Raw genomic sequence first — 15,013 nt, forward strand, 5'->3', positions numbered from 1 at the left:
CACTGGGGGTTACTGGGAGGGCACTGGAGGGCACTGGGATGGGCACTGGGGTGCACTGGGGGGTACTGGGAGTTACTGGGGGACACTGGGATGGGCACTGGGGGTTACTGGGAGGGCACCGGGGGTTACTGGGAGGGCACTGGGGGTTACTGGGGGTTACTGGGGGTTACTGGGACACACCGGGAGTTGCTGGGGGGGTTCCGCTGGCCCCGCCCCCAGAGCGGGAAGCGCGAGGCCGCGCGGGGCGCGGCCAATGCTAGGGGGCGTGGCCTCAGTGATTGACGGTTGTCGCGGAGGGGGCGTGGCGCCCAGCGCGAGGGGGCGGTGCACACAGAGGCCCCGCCCCCGCGGCGCGCGCGCCTGCGCCCGTGCCATTGGTTCCCTCCCCGCGGCGCTCTGCCCTCTCATTGGCCCGTTGGCGGTGGCGGCGCCGTGACGCAGCGACGCAGGCGTGCGTGCGGTGCGCGCTGACGTTGCGCGGCGGCGGCGGCGGCGGCGGTGAGTGAGGGGCGGCCGCGACCCCCGGGGCCCGCCGGGCCCGAGCGGAGCCTCCGCGGCCCCCGCGGGCTTCCCGGCCCTCCCCGAGCCCTCCCCGGCCCGGCCGCAGCGCCCGCGCCCGGCCCCGGCCCCGCCGGGCCTGCGCCCCTCGCGCCCGCCGCGCTGAGGGGAGAGCGGGGCGGGCGGAGGGGCTGCGGCCCCGTGAGCGGACACCGGGGGGGTCACTGTTGGGCGGCTGTAACGGGGGGATCGCTGTGGCTGGGAAGGGGGGGCTGGTTCGTGTGGGAGCAGCCCCGGTAACCGTGAGGGGTCCCGGTGCCCGTGAGGGGTCCCGGTAACCGGGAGGGATCCCTGTGCCCGTGAGGGGTGCCGGTCTCCGTCAGGGGTCTCTGTGACCGTGAGGGGTCCCGGTCTCTTCTGGGGTTCCCGGTCACCGTCAGTGGTCTCTGTCTCCGTCAGGGTCCCTGGTCCGCTCTGGGTGTGGGCCCTGGTACCGTTTGGGGGTCTCTAGTTCATTTTAGGGGTCCTTAGCTCATTCTAGGGGTCCCTGGTGCCTTTTGGGGGTCCCTGGTGCCTTTTAGGGGTCCTCAGTTCATTTTGGGGGTCCCTGGTGTCTCTTCGGGGTCCTCAATCCCCCCGTGGGGGGTGGTTTCTGTTCCCCTATTCCTGGGGGATCTCTCCCCGCTCGGGGGTCTCTGTGTGAATCTGACTCCCCACCATTCTTGGGGGGTCTCTCCCCACTCGGGGCTCCCCTTTTAGACCTGCCTGCCCCCCTCTCTCTGTCTCCCCACAGGACCCTCCGGACCCCCGCTCCCAGCGCCGGGGGTGGTCCCTGTTCCCCCATTCATGTGGGGAATATCCTGGGGGTCCCTGTGTGGCTCTAACCCCCTCCCCTCTGTCTCCCTCCGGACCCTCCTCGCTCCCAGCCCCCTCGGCACCCCCTGCCCTCACCCCCCATGCGCTGCCCGGCCCGGGGGGTGGTCTCTGTTCCCGGGGGGGTCTCTCCTGCCTCGGGGGTCTCTGTGTGAATCCGACCCCCTCCCCTGTCTGTCCCCACAGGACCCTCCGGACCCTCGCTCCCTATTCCTGGGGGCGCTCTCCTGACTCAGGGGTCCCGTTTCAGCCCTGACCCCCTCCCCTGTCTCTCCCCGCAGGACCCTCCGGACCCTCGCTCCCAGCTCCTGGGGGCGCTCTCCTGTCTCAGGGGTCCCGTTTCAGCCCTGACCCCCTCCCCTCTCTCTCCCCACAGGACCCTCCGGACCCTCGCTCCCTATTCCTGGGGGGGCTCTCCTGACTCAGGGGTCCCGTTTCAGCCCTGACCCCCTCCCCTCCGTGTCTCTCTCTCCCCGCAGGACCCTCCGGACCCTCGCTCCCTATTCCTGGGGGGGCTCTCCTGACTCAGGGGTCCCGTTTCAGCCCTGACCCCCTCCCCTCCGTGTCTCTCTCTCCCCACAGGACCCTCCGGACCCTCGCTCCAGCCCCGGGGGGGCCCCTCGGCACCCCCTGCCCTCACCCCCCCATGCGCTGCCCGGCCCGGGGGGGCCCCCCCGCCACCTGAGGAGGGGGGGGCAGGTCGGGCCCGTCCCCCCCGCGCGCCCGGGAGCCCCCAGGGCAGCCCCCGGCCCCAGCCATGATGTTCCGGGAGCAGGTGGGCATCGTGGCGGGCTGGTTCCGCGGCTGGAGCGAGTGCGAGCAGACGGTGGCGCTGCTGGCGCTGCTGAAGCGCGTGACGCGCACGCAGGCGCGCTTCCTGCAGCTGTGCCTCGAGCACTCGCTGGCCGACTGCCCCGACATCCACCTGCTCGAGGCCGAGGCCAACAGCGCCGGTGAGCGGCTGGAGAGGGGGTTTGGGGGGGTTACAGGGGGGTTATGGGGGTCCTGGGGGAGTTATGGAGGGGTTACAGGGAGTTACCCTGCCCCGACATCCACCTGCTCGAGGCCGAGGCCAACAGCGCCGGTGAGCGCCTGGGAGGGGGTTACTGGGGGTTACGGGGGGGTTATGGGGGTCCTGGGGGAGTTATGGAGGGGTTACAGGGAGTTACACTGCCCCGACATCCACCTGCTCGAGGCCGAGACCAACAGCGCCGGTGAGCGCCTGGGGAGGGGGTTACGGGGGGGTTATGGGGGTCCTGGAGGGGTCTGGGAGAGGTTACAAGGGTCCTGGAGGGGTTATAGGGGGGTTACAGGGGTGTTATGGGGGTCTTGGAGGGGTTACAGGGGGGTTATTGGGGTCCTGGGGAGTTATGGGGGTCCTGGGCGGGTTATGGGGGGGTTATGGGGGTCCTAGAGGGGTTACAGGGGGGTTGAGGGGGTTACAGAGGGGTTATGGGGGTCCTGGGGGGTTACAGTGGGGTTGAGGGGGTTTTGGGGGTCCTGGGGGGTTACAGGGGGGTTGAAGGAGTTACAGGGGGGTTATTGGGGTTCTGGGGGGTTATGGGGGTCCTGGAGGGGTTACGGGGGGGTTATGGGGGTTACAGTGAGGTTATGGGGGTCCTGGGGGGTTACGGGGTCTCTGGGGGTCCTTGTGTGTGCCCAGGGGTGTCATGGGGGCCTTCAGAGGGTTCCCATCTTCTGTCCCTGTGTCCCCTGTCCCCAGCTGCCATCTCCCGGTGTCCCTGCTGGCCTTGTGTGCCCCTGCTGACCCCTGTCTGTCCGTCTGTCCCTGCCGACCCTGTCTGTCTGTCCCCAGCTGCCATGCTCCCGGTGTCCCTGCTGGCCTTGTGTGCCCCCTGTGTGCCCCTGCTGACCCCTGTCTGTCCGTCTGTCCCTGCTGCCCCTGTCTGTCTGTCCCCAGCTGCCATCTCCCGGTGTCCCTGCTGGCCCTGTGTGCCCCCTGTCTGTCCCTGCTGACCCTGTCTGTCCCTGCTGGCCCTGTCTGTCCCTGCTGACCCTGCTGACCCTGTCTGTCCTGCTTGCCCTGTCTGTCCCTGCTGACCCTGTCTGTCTGTCTGTCCCTGCTGTCCCTGTCTGTCTGTCTGTCCCTGCTGACCCCTGTCTGTCCCTGCTGGCCCTGTCTGTCCCTGCTGACCCCTGTCTGTCTGTCCCTGCTGACCCTGTCTGTCCCTGCTGACCCTGTGTGCCCCCTGTCTGTCCCTGCTGACCCCGTCTGTCTGTCTGTCCCCGCTGACCCCTGTCTGTCCGTCTGTCCCCAGCTGCCATCTCCCAGTGTCCCTGCTGCCCCCATCTGTCCCCGCTGACCCCTGTCTGTCCGTCTGTCCCTGCTGACCCCTGTCTGTCTGTCTGTCCCTGCTGACCCTGTCTGTCCCTGCTGACCCCTGTCTGTCCGTCTGTCCCTGCTGACCCTGTCTGTCCCTGCTGGCCCCTGTCTGTCCGTCTGTCCCTGCGAGCCCCTGTCTGTCCCTGCTGGCCCTGTCTGTCCCTGCTGACCCTGTCTGTCCGTCTATCCCTGCTGACCCTGTCTGTCCCTGCTGACCCTGTCTGTCCCCTGTCTGTCCCTGCTGACCCCGTCTGTCTGTCTGTCCCCGCTGACCCCTGTCTGTCCGTCTGTCCCCAGCTGCCATCTCCCAGTGTCCCTGCTGCCCCCATCTGTCCCCGCTGACCCCTGTCTGTCCGTCTGTCCCCGCTGACCCCTGTCTGTCTGTCTGTCCCTGCTGACCCTGTCTGTCCCTGCTGACCCCTGTCTGTCCGTCTGTCCCTGCTGACCTTGTCCGTCTGTCCCCAGCTGCCATCTCGCAGTGGCCCCAGGAGCCCGCCGAGGCCGCGGTTGCCCTGCTCCTGGCGCACCTGCCCCTGCTGCAGCCCGTGCTGTCCCTGTCTGTCTGTCTGTCCCTGCTGACCCTGTCTGTCTGTCTGTCCCCGCTGACCCCGTCTGTCCGTCTGTCCCCAGCTGCCATCTCGCAGTGGCCCCAGGAGCCCGCCGAGGCCGCGGTTGCCCTGCTCCTGGCGCACCTGCCCCTGCTGCAGCCCGGCAACGCGGCGGCCAAGGCCGAGTACATGAAGAGGCTGCAGAAGGTGCTGGCCGACGCCATCGAGAGCAATCGCTGCGTGGAGGAGTCGCGGCAGCTGCTCTCGTACGCCCTGATCCACCCCGCCACCACGGCCGACGACCGCAGCGCGCTCGCCCTGTGGCTGGGGCACCTGGAGGAGCGCCTGGCGCCGCCCGGGCCCCCTCCCCAGCGCCGGGGCCCGGCCCACGAGTGGCCCCCCGAGCCCCCCGAGGCCGGGGGAGGAGGCGGCTGGCCCGAGCAGCAGCAGCAGCAGCAGCAGCAGCAGCAGCACGGGACAGGGACGGGCACGGGGACGGCGCCACGGGAGAACGGACACCCCGGCTTCCAGGGGGGAGGAGGTAATGGGGGGGAAATGGGGAGAAAATGGGGGAAAAACGGGGAAAAAATGGGGGAAAAGGACACCCCGGCTTCCAGGGGGGAGGAGGTAACACAGGGGGAAATGGGGAAAAAATGGGGAAAAACGGGGAAAAAATGGGGGGAAAATGAGGGAAAAGGACACCCCCGGCTTCCAGGGGGGAGGAGGTAATGGGGGGAAAATGGGGAAAAAATGGGGGGGAAAAATGGGGGGAAAATGGGGGAAAAGGACACCCCGGCTTCCAGGGGGGAGGAGGTAACACAGGGGGGAAATAGGGGAGAAAATGGGGAAAATGGGGGAAAAACGGGGAAAAAATGGGGGGAAAATGGGGGAAAAATGGGAGAAAAGGACACCCCGGCTTCCAGGGGGGAGGAGGTAACACAGGGGGGAAATAGGGGAGAAAATGGGGGAAAAACAGGGAAAAAATGGGCGAAAAAATGGGGGAAAAGGACACCCCGGCTTCCAGGGGGGAGGAGGTAACAGGGGGGGGAAATAGGGGAGAAAATGGGGGAAAAACAGGGAAAAAATGGGGGGGAAAATGGGGGAAAAGGACACCCCGGCTTCCAGGGGGAGGAGGTAACACGGGGGGAAATGGGGGAGAAAATGGGGAAAAAATGGGGGGAAAATGGGGGAAAAATGGGGGAAAAGGACACCCCGGCTTCCAGGGGGGAGGAGGTAACACAGGGGGAAATGGGGGAGAAAATGGGGAAAAACGGGGAAAAAGTGGGGAAAAAATGGGGGAAAAAATGGGGGAAAAGGACACCCCGGCTTCCAGGGGGGAGGAGGTAACACGGGGGGAAATGGGGAAAAAATGGGGGAAAAACGGGGGAAAATGGGGGGAAAATGGGGGAAAAGGACACCCCGGATTCCAGGGGGGAGGAGGTAACACAGGGGGGAAATGGGGAGAAAATGGGGAAAAAATGGAGGAAAAACGGGGAAAAAATGGGGGGAAAATGGGGGAAAAGGACACCCCAGTTTCCAGGGGGGAGGAGGTAACACGGGGAGAAATGGGGAAAAAATGGGGAAAAAATGGGGGGAAATGGGGGAAAAGGACACCCCGGCTTCCAGGGGGGAGGAGGTAACGGGGGGGAAATGGGGCAGAAATTGGGGAAAAATGGGGAAAAAATGGGGGAAAGGACACCCCGGCTTCCAGGGGGAGGAGGTAACACAGGGGGAAATGGGGGAGAAAATGGGGAAAAACGGGGGGAAAATGGGGGAAAAGGACACCCCGGCTTCCAGGGGGGAGGAGGTAACACAGGGGGAAATGGGGGGAGAAAATGGGGAAAAAATGGGGAAAAATGGGGGGAAAATGGGGGAAAAGGACACCCCGGCTTCCAGGGGGGAGGAGGTAATGGGGGGAAAATGGGGAAAAAATGGGGGGTAAAAATGGGGGAAAAAACGGGGAAAAAATGGGGGGAAAATGGGGGAAAAGGACACCCCGGTTTCCAGGGGGGAGGAGGTAACACAGGGGGAAATGGGGAGAAAATGGGGAAAAAATGGGCGAAAAAATGGGGGAAAAGGACACCCCGGCTTCCAGGGGGGAGGAGGTAACACGGGGGAAATGGGGGAAAAATGGGGAAAAAATGGGGGGAAAATGGGGGAAAAAATGGGGGAAAAGGACACCCCGGCTTCCAGGGGGAGGAGGTAACACAGGGGGAAATGGGGAGAAATTGGGGGAAAATGGGGGAAAAAATGGGGGAAAAAATGGGGGAAAAGGACACCCTGGCTTCCAGGGGGGAGGAGGTAACACGGGGGGGAAATGGGGGAAAAATGGGGAAAAACGGGGAAAAAATGGGGGGAAAATGGGGGAAAAGGACACCCCGGCTTCCAGGGGGGAGGAGGTAATGGGGGGAAATGGGGGAGAAAATGGGGAAAAATTGGGGAAAAAATGGGGGAAAAGGACACCCCGGCTTCCAGGGGGAGGAGGTAACACAGGGGGAAATGGGGGAGAAAATGGGGGAAAAACGGGGAAAAAATGGGGGGAAAATGGGGGAAAAGGACACCCCGGTTTCCAGGGGGGAGGAGGTAACACAGGGGGAAATGGGGAAAAAATGGGGGAAAAAATGGGGAAAAAAATGGGGGAAAAGGACACCCTGGCTTCCAGGGGGGAGGAGGTAACACAGGGGGGAAATGGGGCAGAAATTGGGGAAAAATGGGGAAAAATGGGGAAAAGGACACCCCGGCTTCCAGGGGGGAGGAGGTAACATGGGGGGAAATAGGGGAGAAAATGGGGAAAAATGGGGAAAAAATGGGGGAAAAGGACACCCCGGCTTCCAGGGGGGAGGAGGTAACGGGGGGGAAATGGGGAAAAAATGGGGAAAAACAGGGAAAAAATGGGGGGAAAATGGGGGAAAAGGACACCCCGGCTTCCGGGGGGAGGAGGTAATGGGGGAAATGGGGCAGAAAATGGGGGGAAAATGGGGGAAAAGGACACCCCGGCTTCCAGGGGGGAGGAGGTAACACAGGGGGAAAATGGGGGAGAAAATGGGGGAAAAATGGGGGGAAAATGGGGGAAAAGGACGCCCCGCCTTCCAGGGGGGAGGAGGTAACATGGGGGCGGAATGGGGGGAAAAGGGGGAAAAATGGGAGGAGAAAGTGGAAGAATTGGGAAAAATGTGGGAAACACGGGGGAAGACGGGGAATAGGAAGAGAAAGCGTGAGAACAGGAGGAAAGGGAGAGGAAATAGGAGAAACTGGAAGAATGGGGAAAACCGAAGGGTCCGAGGGGCTGGGCAGGGGTCTGGGGGCTGGGCAGGGGTCTGCAGTCACCATTCTCCCCCATTTCCCCCCAGCCCTGCCGTGCCAGCTGCACCCCAGCCCCCTGAAGCGCTCGCTGGCCCTGCGGCTTTGGGAGGGGTCTGGGGGCTTTGGGAGGGATCTGGGGGCTGGGCAGGGGTCCGAGGGGCTGGGCAGGGGTCCATGGTGCTGGGCAGGGGTCTGCAGTCACCATTCTCCCCCATTTCCCCCCAGCCCTGCCGTGCCAGCTGCACCCCAGCCCCCTGAAGCGCTCGCTGGCCCTGGTGCCCGGCACGCCCCAGCCCGGCCCCGGCGGGGACTGGGCCGGTTCTGGGGGGGGTCCCGAGGAGCCCCCCAGCCCCGCGGGGCCCCCCCAGCCGCGAGGGGCGCCCCTGGCCCCCCAGGGCTTCGGGGAGCACGCGCCGCTGTCCCCCCAGAGCAGCGTGGCCTCGTCGGGCAGCGAGCACACCGAGGAGCGCAACTCCTTCCAGGAGGACGGCAGCGGCATGAAGGGTGGGTGGGGGGCTCCGGGGGGCTCGGGGCGGGGGCCTGAGGGCGGCTGTCACCCCCCTGGCGTGGCCCTGTCCCCTCCCCAGATGTCCCCTCGTGGCTGAAGAGCCTGAGGCTGCACAAGTACGCGGCGCTGTTCGCGCAGATGAGCTACGAGGAGATGATGACGCTGACGGAGCATCACCTGGAGTCGCAGGTGAGGAGGCACTGGTTTGTACTGGGAGGGCACTGGGGGGCACTGGGAGGGGACCCTGGGGTGTCCCCAAAGGGAGGTGACACCCCCCAAAAGGGCTGTGACCCCCCCTGTGTGTCCCCAGAACGTCACCAAGGGCGCCCCGGCACAAAATCGCCCTGAGCATCCAAAAGCTGCGGGAGAGACAGAGCGTGCTCAGGGCACTGGAGAAGGTACTGGGGAAACTGGGGGGGACTGGGAGGGGGCACGAGGCTGCTCTGGGGGTCCCCGGTGTCCCCAGGGGTGTCCCTGCTGTCACCCCCCCATGTCCCCTCTGTGTGTGTCCCCCCAGGACATCTGGAGGGGGGGAACCTGTGGACGGCGCTGCAGGAGCTCCAGCAGATGTTGGGGACCCCCATCAAGGCCTTCCGGCCCCCCCCCGCCCCCGGGGACCCCCCGATGGGGCCCCACCCCGAGCCCCCCAACCCCCCCCGCCCCGGCCGAGGCCGAGCCCCCCGGGGCCGCCGTGCCCGACGGGGACATCCCGGGGCAGTTCACGCGTGTCATGGGCAAGGGTGAGTCTGGGGGATATTGGGGAGGGGTCTGGGGGGCTCAGATTGGGGAGGGGTCTGTCCTGACGGGGACATCCCGGGGCAGTTCACGCGTGTCATGGGCAAGGGTGAGTCTGGGGGATATTGGGGAGGGGTCCTGGGGGGCTTGGGGAGGGGTCTGGGGGGCTCAGGACCTGGGGAGGGGTCTGTCCCGACGGGGACATCCCGGGGCAGTTCACGCGTGTCATGGGCAAGGGTGAGTCTGGGGGCTGCTCCTGGGGGGCTGGGGACCCCCTGAACCCCCCCTGGGGCGTACAGGGCTTGGGGAGGGGTCTGGGGGACACTGGGGGAGGGGTCTGGGGACACTGGGGAGGGGTCTGGGGGGCTCAGGGCTTGGGGAGGGGTCTGGGAGGGGATTTTGGGGTGGATTTTGGGTAGATTTTCAGGGTTTTTTGGGGTGTTTTTCTGACCCCCCCTCAGTGTGCACGCAGCTCCTGGTGTCGCAGGGATTTTGGGGTGGATTTTGGGGTGGATTTTGGGGTTTTTGGGGTTTCCCTGACCCCCCCTCAGTGTGCACGCAGCTCCTGGTGTCGCAGGGTTTTTGGGGTGGATTTTGGGGTGGATTTTGGGGGTTTTTGGGTAGATTTTCAGGGTTTTTGGGGTTTCCCTGACCCCCCCTCAGTGTGCACGCAGCTCCTGGTCTCGCAGGGATTTTGGGGTGGATTTTGGGGTAATTTCGGGTGGGTTTGGGGTTTCCCTGACCCCCCCTCAGTGTGCACGCAGCTCCTGGTCTCACAGGGATTTTGGGGTGGATTTTGGGGTGGATTTTGGGTAGATTTTCGGGGGTTTTTGGGGTTTCCCTGACCCCCCTCAGTGTGCACGCAGCTCCTGGTGTCGCGGGGTTTTTGGGGTGGATTTTGGGGTGGATTTTGGGGTGGATTTGGGGTTTTTGGGGTTTCCATGACCCCCCCTCAGTGTGCACACAGCTCCTGGTGTTTTGGGGGTTTTTGGGGTGGATTTTGGGGTGATTTTGGGTGGATTTGGGATTTCCCTGACCCCCCCCTCAGTGTGCACGCAGCTCCTGGTGTCGCGGGGTTTTTGGGGTGGATTTTGGGGTGGATTTTGGGGTTTTTGGGGTTTTCCTGACCCCCCCCTCAGTGTGCACGCAGCTCCTGGTGTTTTCGGGGTTTTTGGGGTGGATTTTGGGGTAATTTCGGGTGGATTTGGGGTTTCCCTGACCCCCCCTCAGTGTGCATGCAGCTCCTGGTCTCGCGGGGTTTTTGGGGTGGATTTTGGGGTGGATTTTGGGGTGGATTTTGGGTTTTTGGGGTTTCCCTGACCCCCCCTCAGTGTGCACGCAGCTCCTGGTCTCGCGGGGTTTTTGGGGTGGATTTTGGGGTGGATTTTGGGGTGGATTTTGGGTAGATTTTCAGGGTTTTTGGGGTTTTCCTGACCCCCCCTCAGTGTGCACGCAGCTCCTGGTCTCGCAGGGATTTTGGGGTGGATTTTGGGGTAATTTCGGGTGGATTTGGGGTTTTTCTGACCCCCCCTCAGTGTGCACGCAGCTCCTGGTGTTTTCGGGGTTTTTGGGGTGGATTTTGGGGTGGATTTTGGGTAGATTTTCAGGGTTTTTGGGGTTTCCCCTGACCCCCCTCAGTGTGCACGCAGCTCCTGGTGTTTTGCAGTTTTTGGGGTGGATTTTGGGGTGGATTTTGGGGTTTTTGGGGTTTCCCTGACCCCCCCCTCAGTGTGCACGCAGCTCCTGATGTTTTTGGGGTTTTTGGGGTGGATTTTGGGTAGATTTTCAGGGTTTTTGGGGTGTTTTTCTGACCCCCCCTCAGTGTGCACGCAGCTCCTGGTCTTGCAGGGATTTTGGGGTGGATTTGGGGGTTTTTGGGGTGTTTTTCTGACCCCCCCTCAGTGTGCACGCAGCTCCTGGTGTTTTGGGGGTTTTTGGGGTGGATTTTGGGTAGATTTTCAGGGTTTTTGGGGTTTCCCTGACCCCCCCTCAGTGTGCACGCAGCTCCTGGTCTCGCAGGGATTTTGGGTGGATTTTGGGTGGATTTTGGGGTTTTTGGGGTGTTTTTCTGACCCCCCTTCAGTGTACACGCAGCTCCTGGTCTCGCAGGGATTTTGGGGTGGATTTTGGGGTGGATTTTGGGGTGGTTTTTGGGGTGATTTTCAGGGTTTTTGGGGTGTTTTCCTGACCCCCCCTCAGTGTGCATGCAGCTCCTGGTGTCGCAGGGATTTTGGGGTGGATTTTGGGGTTTTTGGGGTGTTTTCCTGACCCCCCCTCAGTGTGCACGCAGCTCCTGGTCTCCCGCCCCGACGAGGAGAACATCTCCAGTTACCTCCAGCTGCTCGAGAAGTGCCTGAGCCACGAGGTACCCTGGGGCTGGGGGGGGGTCCCGGGGGTCGCTGTGACCCCCCCTGACCCCCCCGGGCCCCCCCCAGGCGTTCACAGAGACGCAGAAGAAGCGGCTCCAGTCCTGGAAGCAGCAGGTGCTGAAGCTGCTCCGAGCCTTCCCCAAGAAGGGGCCCCTGGACGGCCCCCCCGGGTACCGGCCCCCCAAAAGGTACCGGGGACCCCCCCCCCAAATTCCCCATTTCCCTCCCAGCCTCCGCTGCTGACCCGGGTGGGCTTTGGGGCCTGCTGGGACCCCCTCAAACGATCGATTCTGCGCCCCCCAGACCCAATTTTGGGGGGTCCAAGGGGTCTCCCCCCCCCATTTCCCAATTTTCCCTTTCGCTCCAGTTTTGGAGGGGGCTGTTCCCTGTTTGGGGAGGGGGGTTTGGGGTTTTTTTGGGCAGTTTTGGGGCAGGGAGTTTGGGGTTATTTTGGGTGATTTTTGGGGGGGATTTTTGGGGGTCCCAGCCCCCCTGACCGCCCCATTTTGCCCTCCCATTTCCAGCTGGGCCTTTGGCTCCATTGCTGGCTCTGTAGGGGGGGGTCTGTTCCCTTTTCGGGGGGGTTTTTGGGGTTTTTTTGGGGGGGTTTGGGGCGGGGGGTGTGGGGTTATTTTGGGTGATTTTTGGGTCATTTTTGGGTGATTTTTGGGGGATTTTTGGGGTCCCAGCCCCCCTGACCCCCCCATTTTGCCCCCGTTTCCCAGCTGGGCCTTTGGCTCCAACTCTCTCCCCATAGCTGGCTCTGTGGGGGGGGGGCTGTTCCCTTTTTGGGGGAGTATTTTGGGGGTTTTTGGGGTTTTTTGGGGGGTTTTTGGGGAGGGGTTTTGGGGTTATTTTGGGTGATTTTTGGGGAGGGGTTTTGGGTTATTTTGGGTGATTTTTGGGGGGGTTTTTGGGGTCCCAGCCCCCCTGACCCCCCCACTTTGCCCCCCTTTCCAGCTGGGCCTTTGGCTCCATTGCTGGCTCTGTGCTCTGGGGGGGCTGTTCCCTTTTTGGGGGAGTATTTTGGGGTTTTTTGGGGGGGTTTTGGGGCGAGGGTTTGGGGTTATTTTGGGGTTATTTTGGGTGATTTTTGGGGGGGTTTTTGGGGGGGTCCCAGCCCCCCTGACCCCCCCATTTTGCCCCCCCTTTTCCCAGCTGGGCCTTTGGCTCCAACTCTCTCCCCATAGCTGGCTCTGTGGGGGGGGGCTGTTCCCTTTTTGGGGGAGTATTTTGGGTTTTTTTGGGGGGGTTTTGGGGAGGGGGGTTTGGGGTTATTTTGGGTGATTTTTGGGTGATTTTTGGGGGGGTTTTTGGGGGTCCCAGCCCCCCCTGACCCCCCATTTTGCCCCCTGTTTCCAGCTGGGCCTTTGGCTCCAACTCTCTCCCCATTGCTGGCTCTGTGGGGGGGGGGCTGTTCCCTTTTTGGGGGTTTTTGGGGGGTTTTTTGGGTTTTTTGGGGAGTTTTTTGGGGGTTTTGGGGAGGGGTTTTGGGGTTATTTTGGGGGGGTTTTTGGGGGTCCCAGCCCCCCTGACCCCCCCATTTTGCCCCCCCTTTTCCCAGCTGGGCCTTTGGCTCCAACTCTCTCCCCATAGCTGGCTCTGTGGGGGGGTCTGTTCCCTTTTTGGGGGGTTTTTGGGGGGGTTTTGGGGAGGGGGGTTTGGGGGTTTTTTGGGTGATTTTTGGGGGTTTTTGGGGAGGGGGTTTGGGGTTATTTTGGGTGATTTTTGGGGGGGTTTTTGGGGGTCCCAGCCCCCCTGACCCCCCCATTTTGCCCCCCCCTTTTCCCAGCTGGGCCTTTGGCTCCAACTCTCTCCCCATAGCTGGCTCTGTGGGGGGGGGGCTGTTCCCTTTTTTGGGGGGGTTTTGGGTTTTTTTGGGGGAGTTTTTTGGGCGGTTTTGGGGAGGGGGGTTTGGGGTTATTTTGGGTGATTTTTGGGGGGGTTTTTGGGGATCCCAGCCCCCCTGACCCCCCCATTTTGCCCCTGTTTCCAGCTGGGCCTTTGGCTCCAACTCTCTCCCCATAGCTGGCTCTGTGGGGGGGGGGCGGCGGGGGGGGGGCCGCCCCTTTGCGCTGCCCCCCCGGGCCCTGCCCCCCCCCCCCCGCCCGTCTGGGGCTGCTGGGACCCCCCGGGGGGGCCCCGGCCCCCAGGCCCCCCCCCCCTGGGAGCGCCCCCCGCCCTGGGCACGCAGGGACGGCAGGTGGGTCTGGGGGGGGGGGGGCGGAAAATGGGGGGAAATGGGGGGAAAAATGGGGGGAAAAATGGGGGATTTGGGGGGGGCAAAATGGGGGATTTGGGGGGGTCTGGGGGGGAAATGGGGGATTTGGGGGGGGAAAATTGGGGGTTTGGGGGGGAAATGGGGCTTTTGGGAGGTTTGATGGAGGATTTTGGGGGGGATTTTGAGGAAGATTTTGGGGTTGAGTTGGGGGGATTTTGGGGAGAATTTTGGGGTTGATTTGGGGGGATTTTGGGAAGATTTTGGGGGCATTTTGGTGTGGATTTTGGGGGGATTTTGAGGAAGATTTTGGGGTGGATTTTGGGGGGATTTTGAGGAAGATTTTGGGGTGGATTTTGAGGGATTTTGAGGAAGATTTGGGGGAGGTTTGATGGAGGATTTTGAGGAAGATTTTGGGGTGGATTTGGGGGATTTTGAGAAGGATTTTGGGGTTGATTTGGGGGGATTCTGGGGAGAATTTTGGGGAGGGTTTGGGGGGATGTTGGGGACGATTTGGGGAGGATTTGGGTGTGGATTTTGAGGAAGATTTTGGGGGGGATTTTGGGGAGGGTTTGAGGGGATTTGGGTGTGGATTTTGGGGGGATTTTGAGGAAGATTTTGGGGGCATTTTGGGGTGGATTTTGGCGGGGATTTTGTTGTTATAGCGGGGGTGCCCCCCCCCCCCCCGTGACCCCCCCGTGACCCCCCCGTTTCCCCCCCCCCCAGAGCCTCTGGTTCGGGGCCGGGGGGGGCGCGGGGGGGTCCCCCGGGAGCCGCGGGGCCGTGCAGAGAACGCACTCGCTGCCGGTGCACAGCTCGGCCCTGCTCGCCTTCCCCCAGGGTATGGGGGCTCAAAATGGGGTTTGGGGGGCTCAAAATGGGGTGGGGGACAGCCAGAAATGGGGGGAACCCCAAAAATGGGGAGGGGTCAGCGCACAGAACGCACTCGCTGCCGGTGCACAGCTCGGCCCTGCTCGCCTTCCCCCAGGGTATGGGGGCTCAAAATGGGGTTTGGGGGGCTCAAAATGGGGTTTGGGGGGTCAAAATGGGGTTTGGGGGGCTCAAAATGGGGTGGGGGACACCCAGAAATGGGGGGAACCCCGAAGAATGGGGGGACACCCGAAAATGGGGCGGGAAACCCCAAAAAATGGGAGGGCAGGGCTGAAAATGGGGGGGAACCCAAAAATGGGGACAGGACATGGAAATGAGGAGAGAGACCCCAAAATGTGGGGAGAGAGACCCCAAAGTGAGGAGAGAGACCCCAAAATGAGGAGAGAGACCCCAAAGTGAGGAGAGAGACCCCAAAATGGGGACAGAGACCCCAAAATGGGGAGAGAGCCCCCAAAATGAGGAGAGAGACCCCAAAATGGGGAGAGAGACCCCAAAATGAGGAGAGAGCCCCCAAAATGAGGAGAGAGACCCCAAAATAAGGAGAGAGACCCCAAAATGAGGAGAGAGCCCCCAAAATGAGGAGAGAGACCCCAAAATGGGGAGAGAGACCCCCAAAGTGAGGAGAGAGCCCCCAAAATGGGGAGAGAAACCCCAAAATGGGGAGAGAGCCCCCAAAATGAGGAGAGAGACCCCAAAATGGGGAGAGAGCCCCCAAAATGGGGAGAC

At 62.9% G+C, this 15,013-nt stretch overlaps 2 protein-coding genes across 2 annotated transcripts in view; one reads left to right on the plus strand and one right to left on the minus strand.

The window, feature by feature from the left end:
* Positions 1 to 154: 154 nt before the first annotated feature.
* Positions 155 to 14,293, plus strand: SAMD4B (sterile alpha motif domain containing 4B; the record flags this gene model as incomplete). Its single annotated transcript, XM_077192866.1, is given in 15 exon segments — positions 155 to 498; positions 1,954 to 2,324; positions 4,346 to 4,804; positions 7,792 to 8,070; positions 8,154 to 8,263; positions 8,385 to 8,402; positions 8,404 to 8,477; positions 8,596 to 8,712; positions 8,714 to 8,814; positions 11,089 to 11,174; positions 11,245 to 11,366; positions 13,175 to 13,271; positions 13,273 to 13,332; positions 13,334 to 13,381; positions 14,123 to 14,293. Coding segments are annotated over 14 exon segments (1,938 nt in total), but the record flags the coding sequence as incomplete, so codon positions are not given.
* Positions 14,294 to 14,324: 31 nt separating this feature from the next.
* PAF1 (PAF1 component of Paf1/RNA polymerase II complex) overlaps positions 14,325 to 15,013 on the minus strand; it is a 2,479-nt gene continuing 1,790 nt past the window's right edge. The window contains exon 5 of the mRNA XM_077192867.1: positions 14,325 to 14,374. Within this exon, the coding sequence (XP_077048982.1) occupies positions 14,325 to 14,374 (50 nt within the window). The remainder of the gene's footprint in view (positions 14,375 to 15,013) is intronic.

The sequence above is a fragment of the Agelaius phoeniceus genome, chromosome 36 (assembly GCF_051311805.1).
Source record: "Agelaius phoeniceus isolate bAgePho1 chromosome 36, bAgePho1.hap1, whole genome shotgun sequence".
Classification (NCBI taxonomy): Eukaryota; Metazoa; Chordata; class Aves; order Passeriformes; family Icteridae; genus Agelaius; species Agelaius phoeniceus.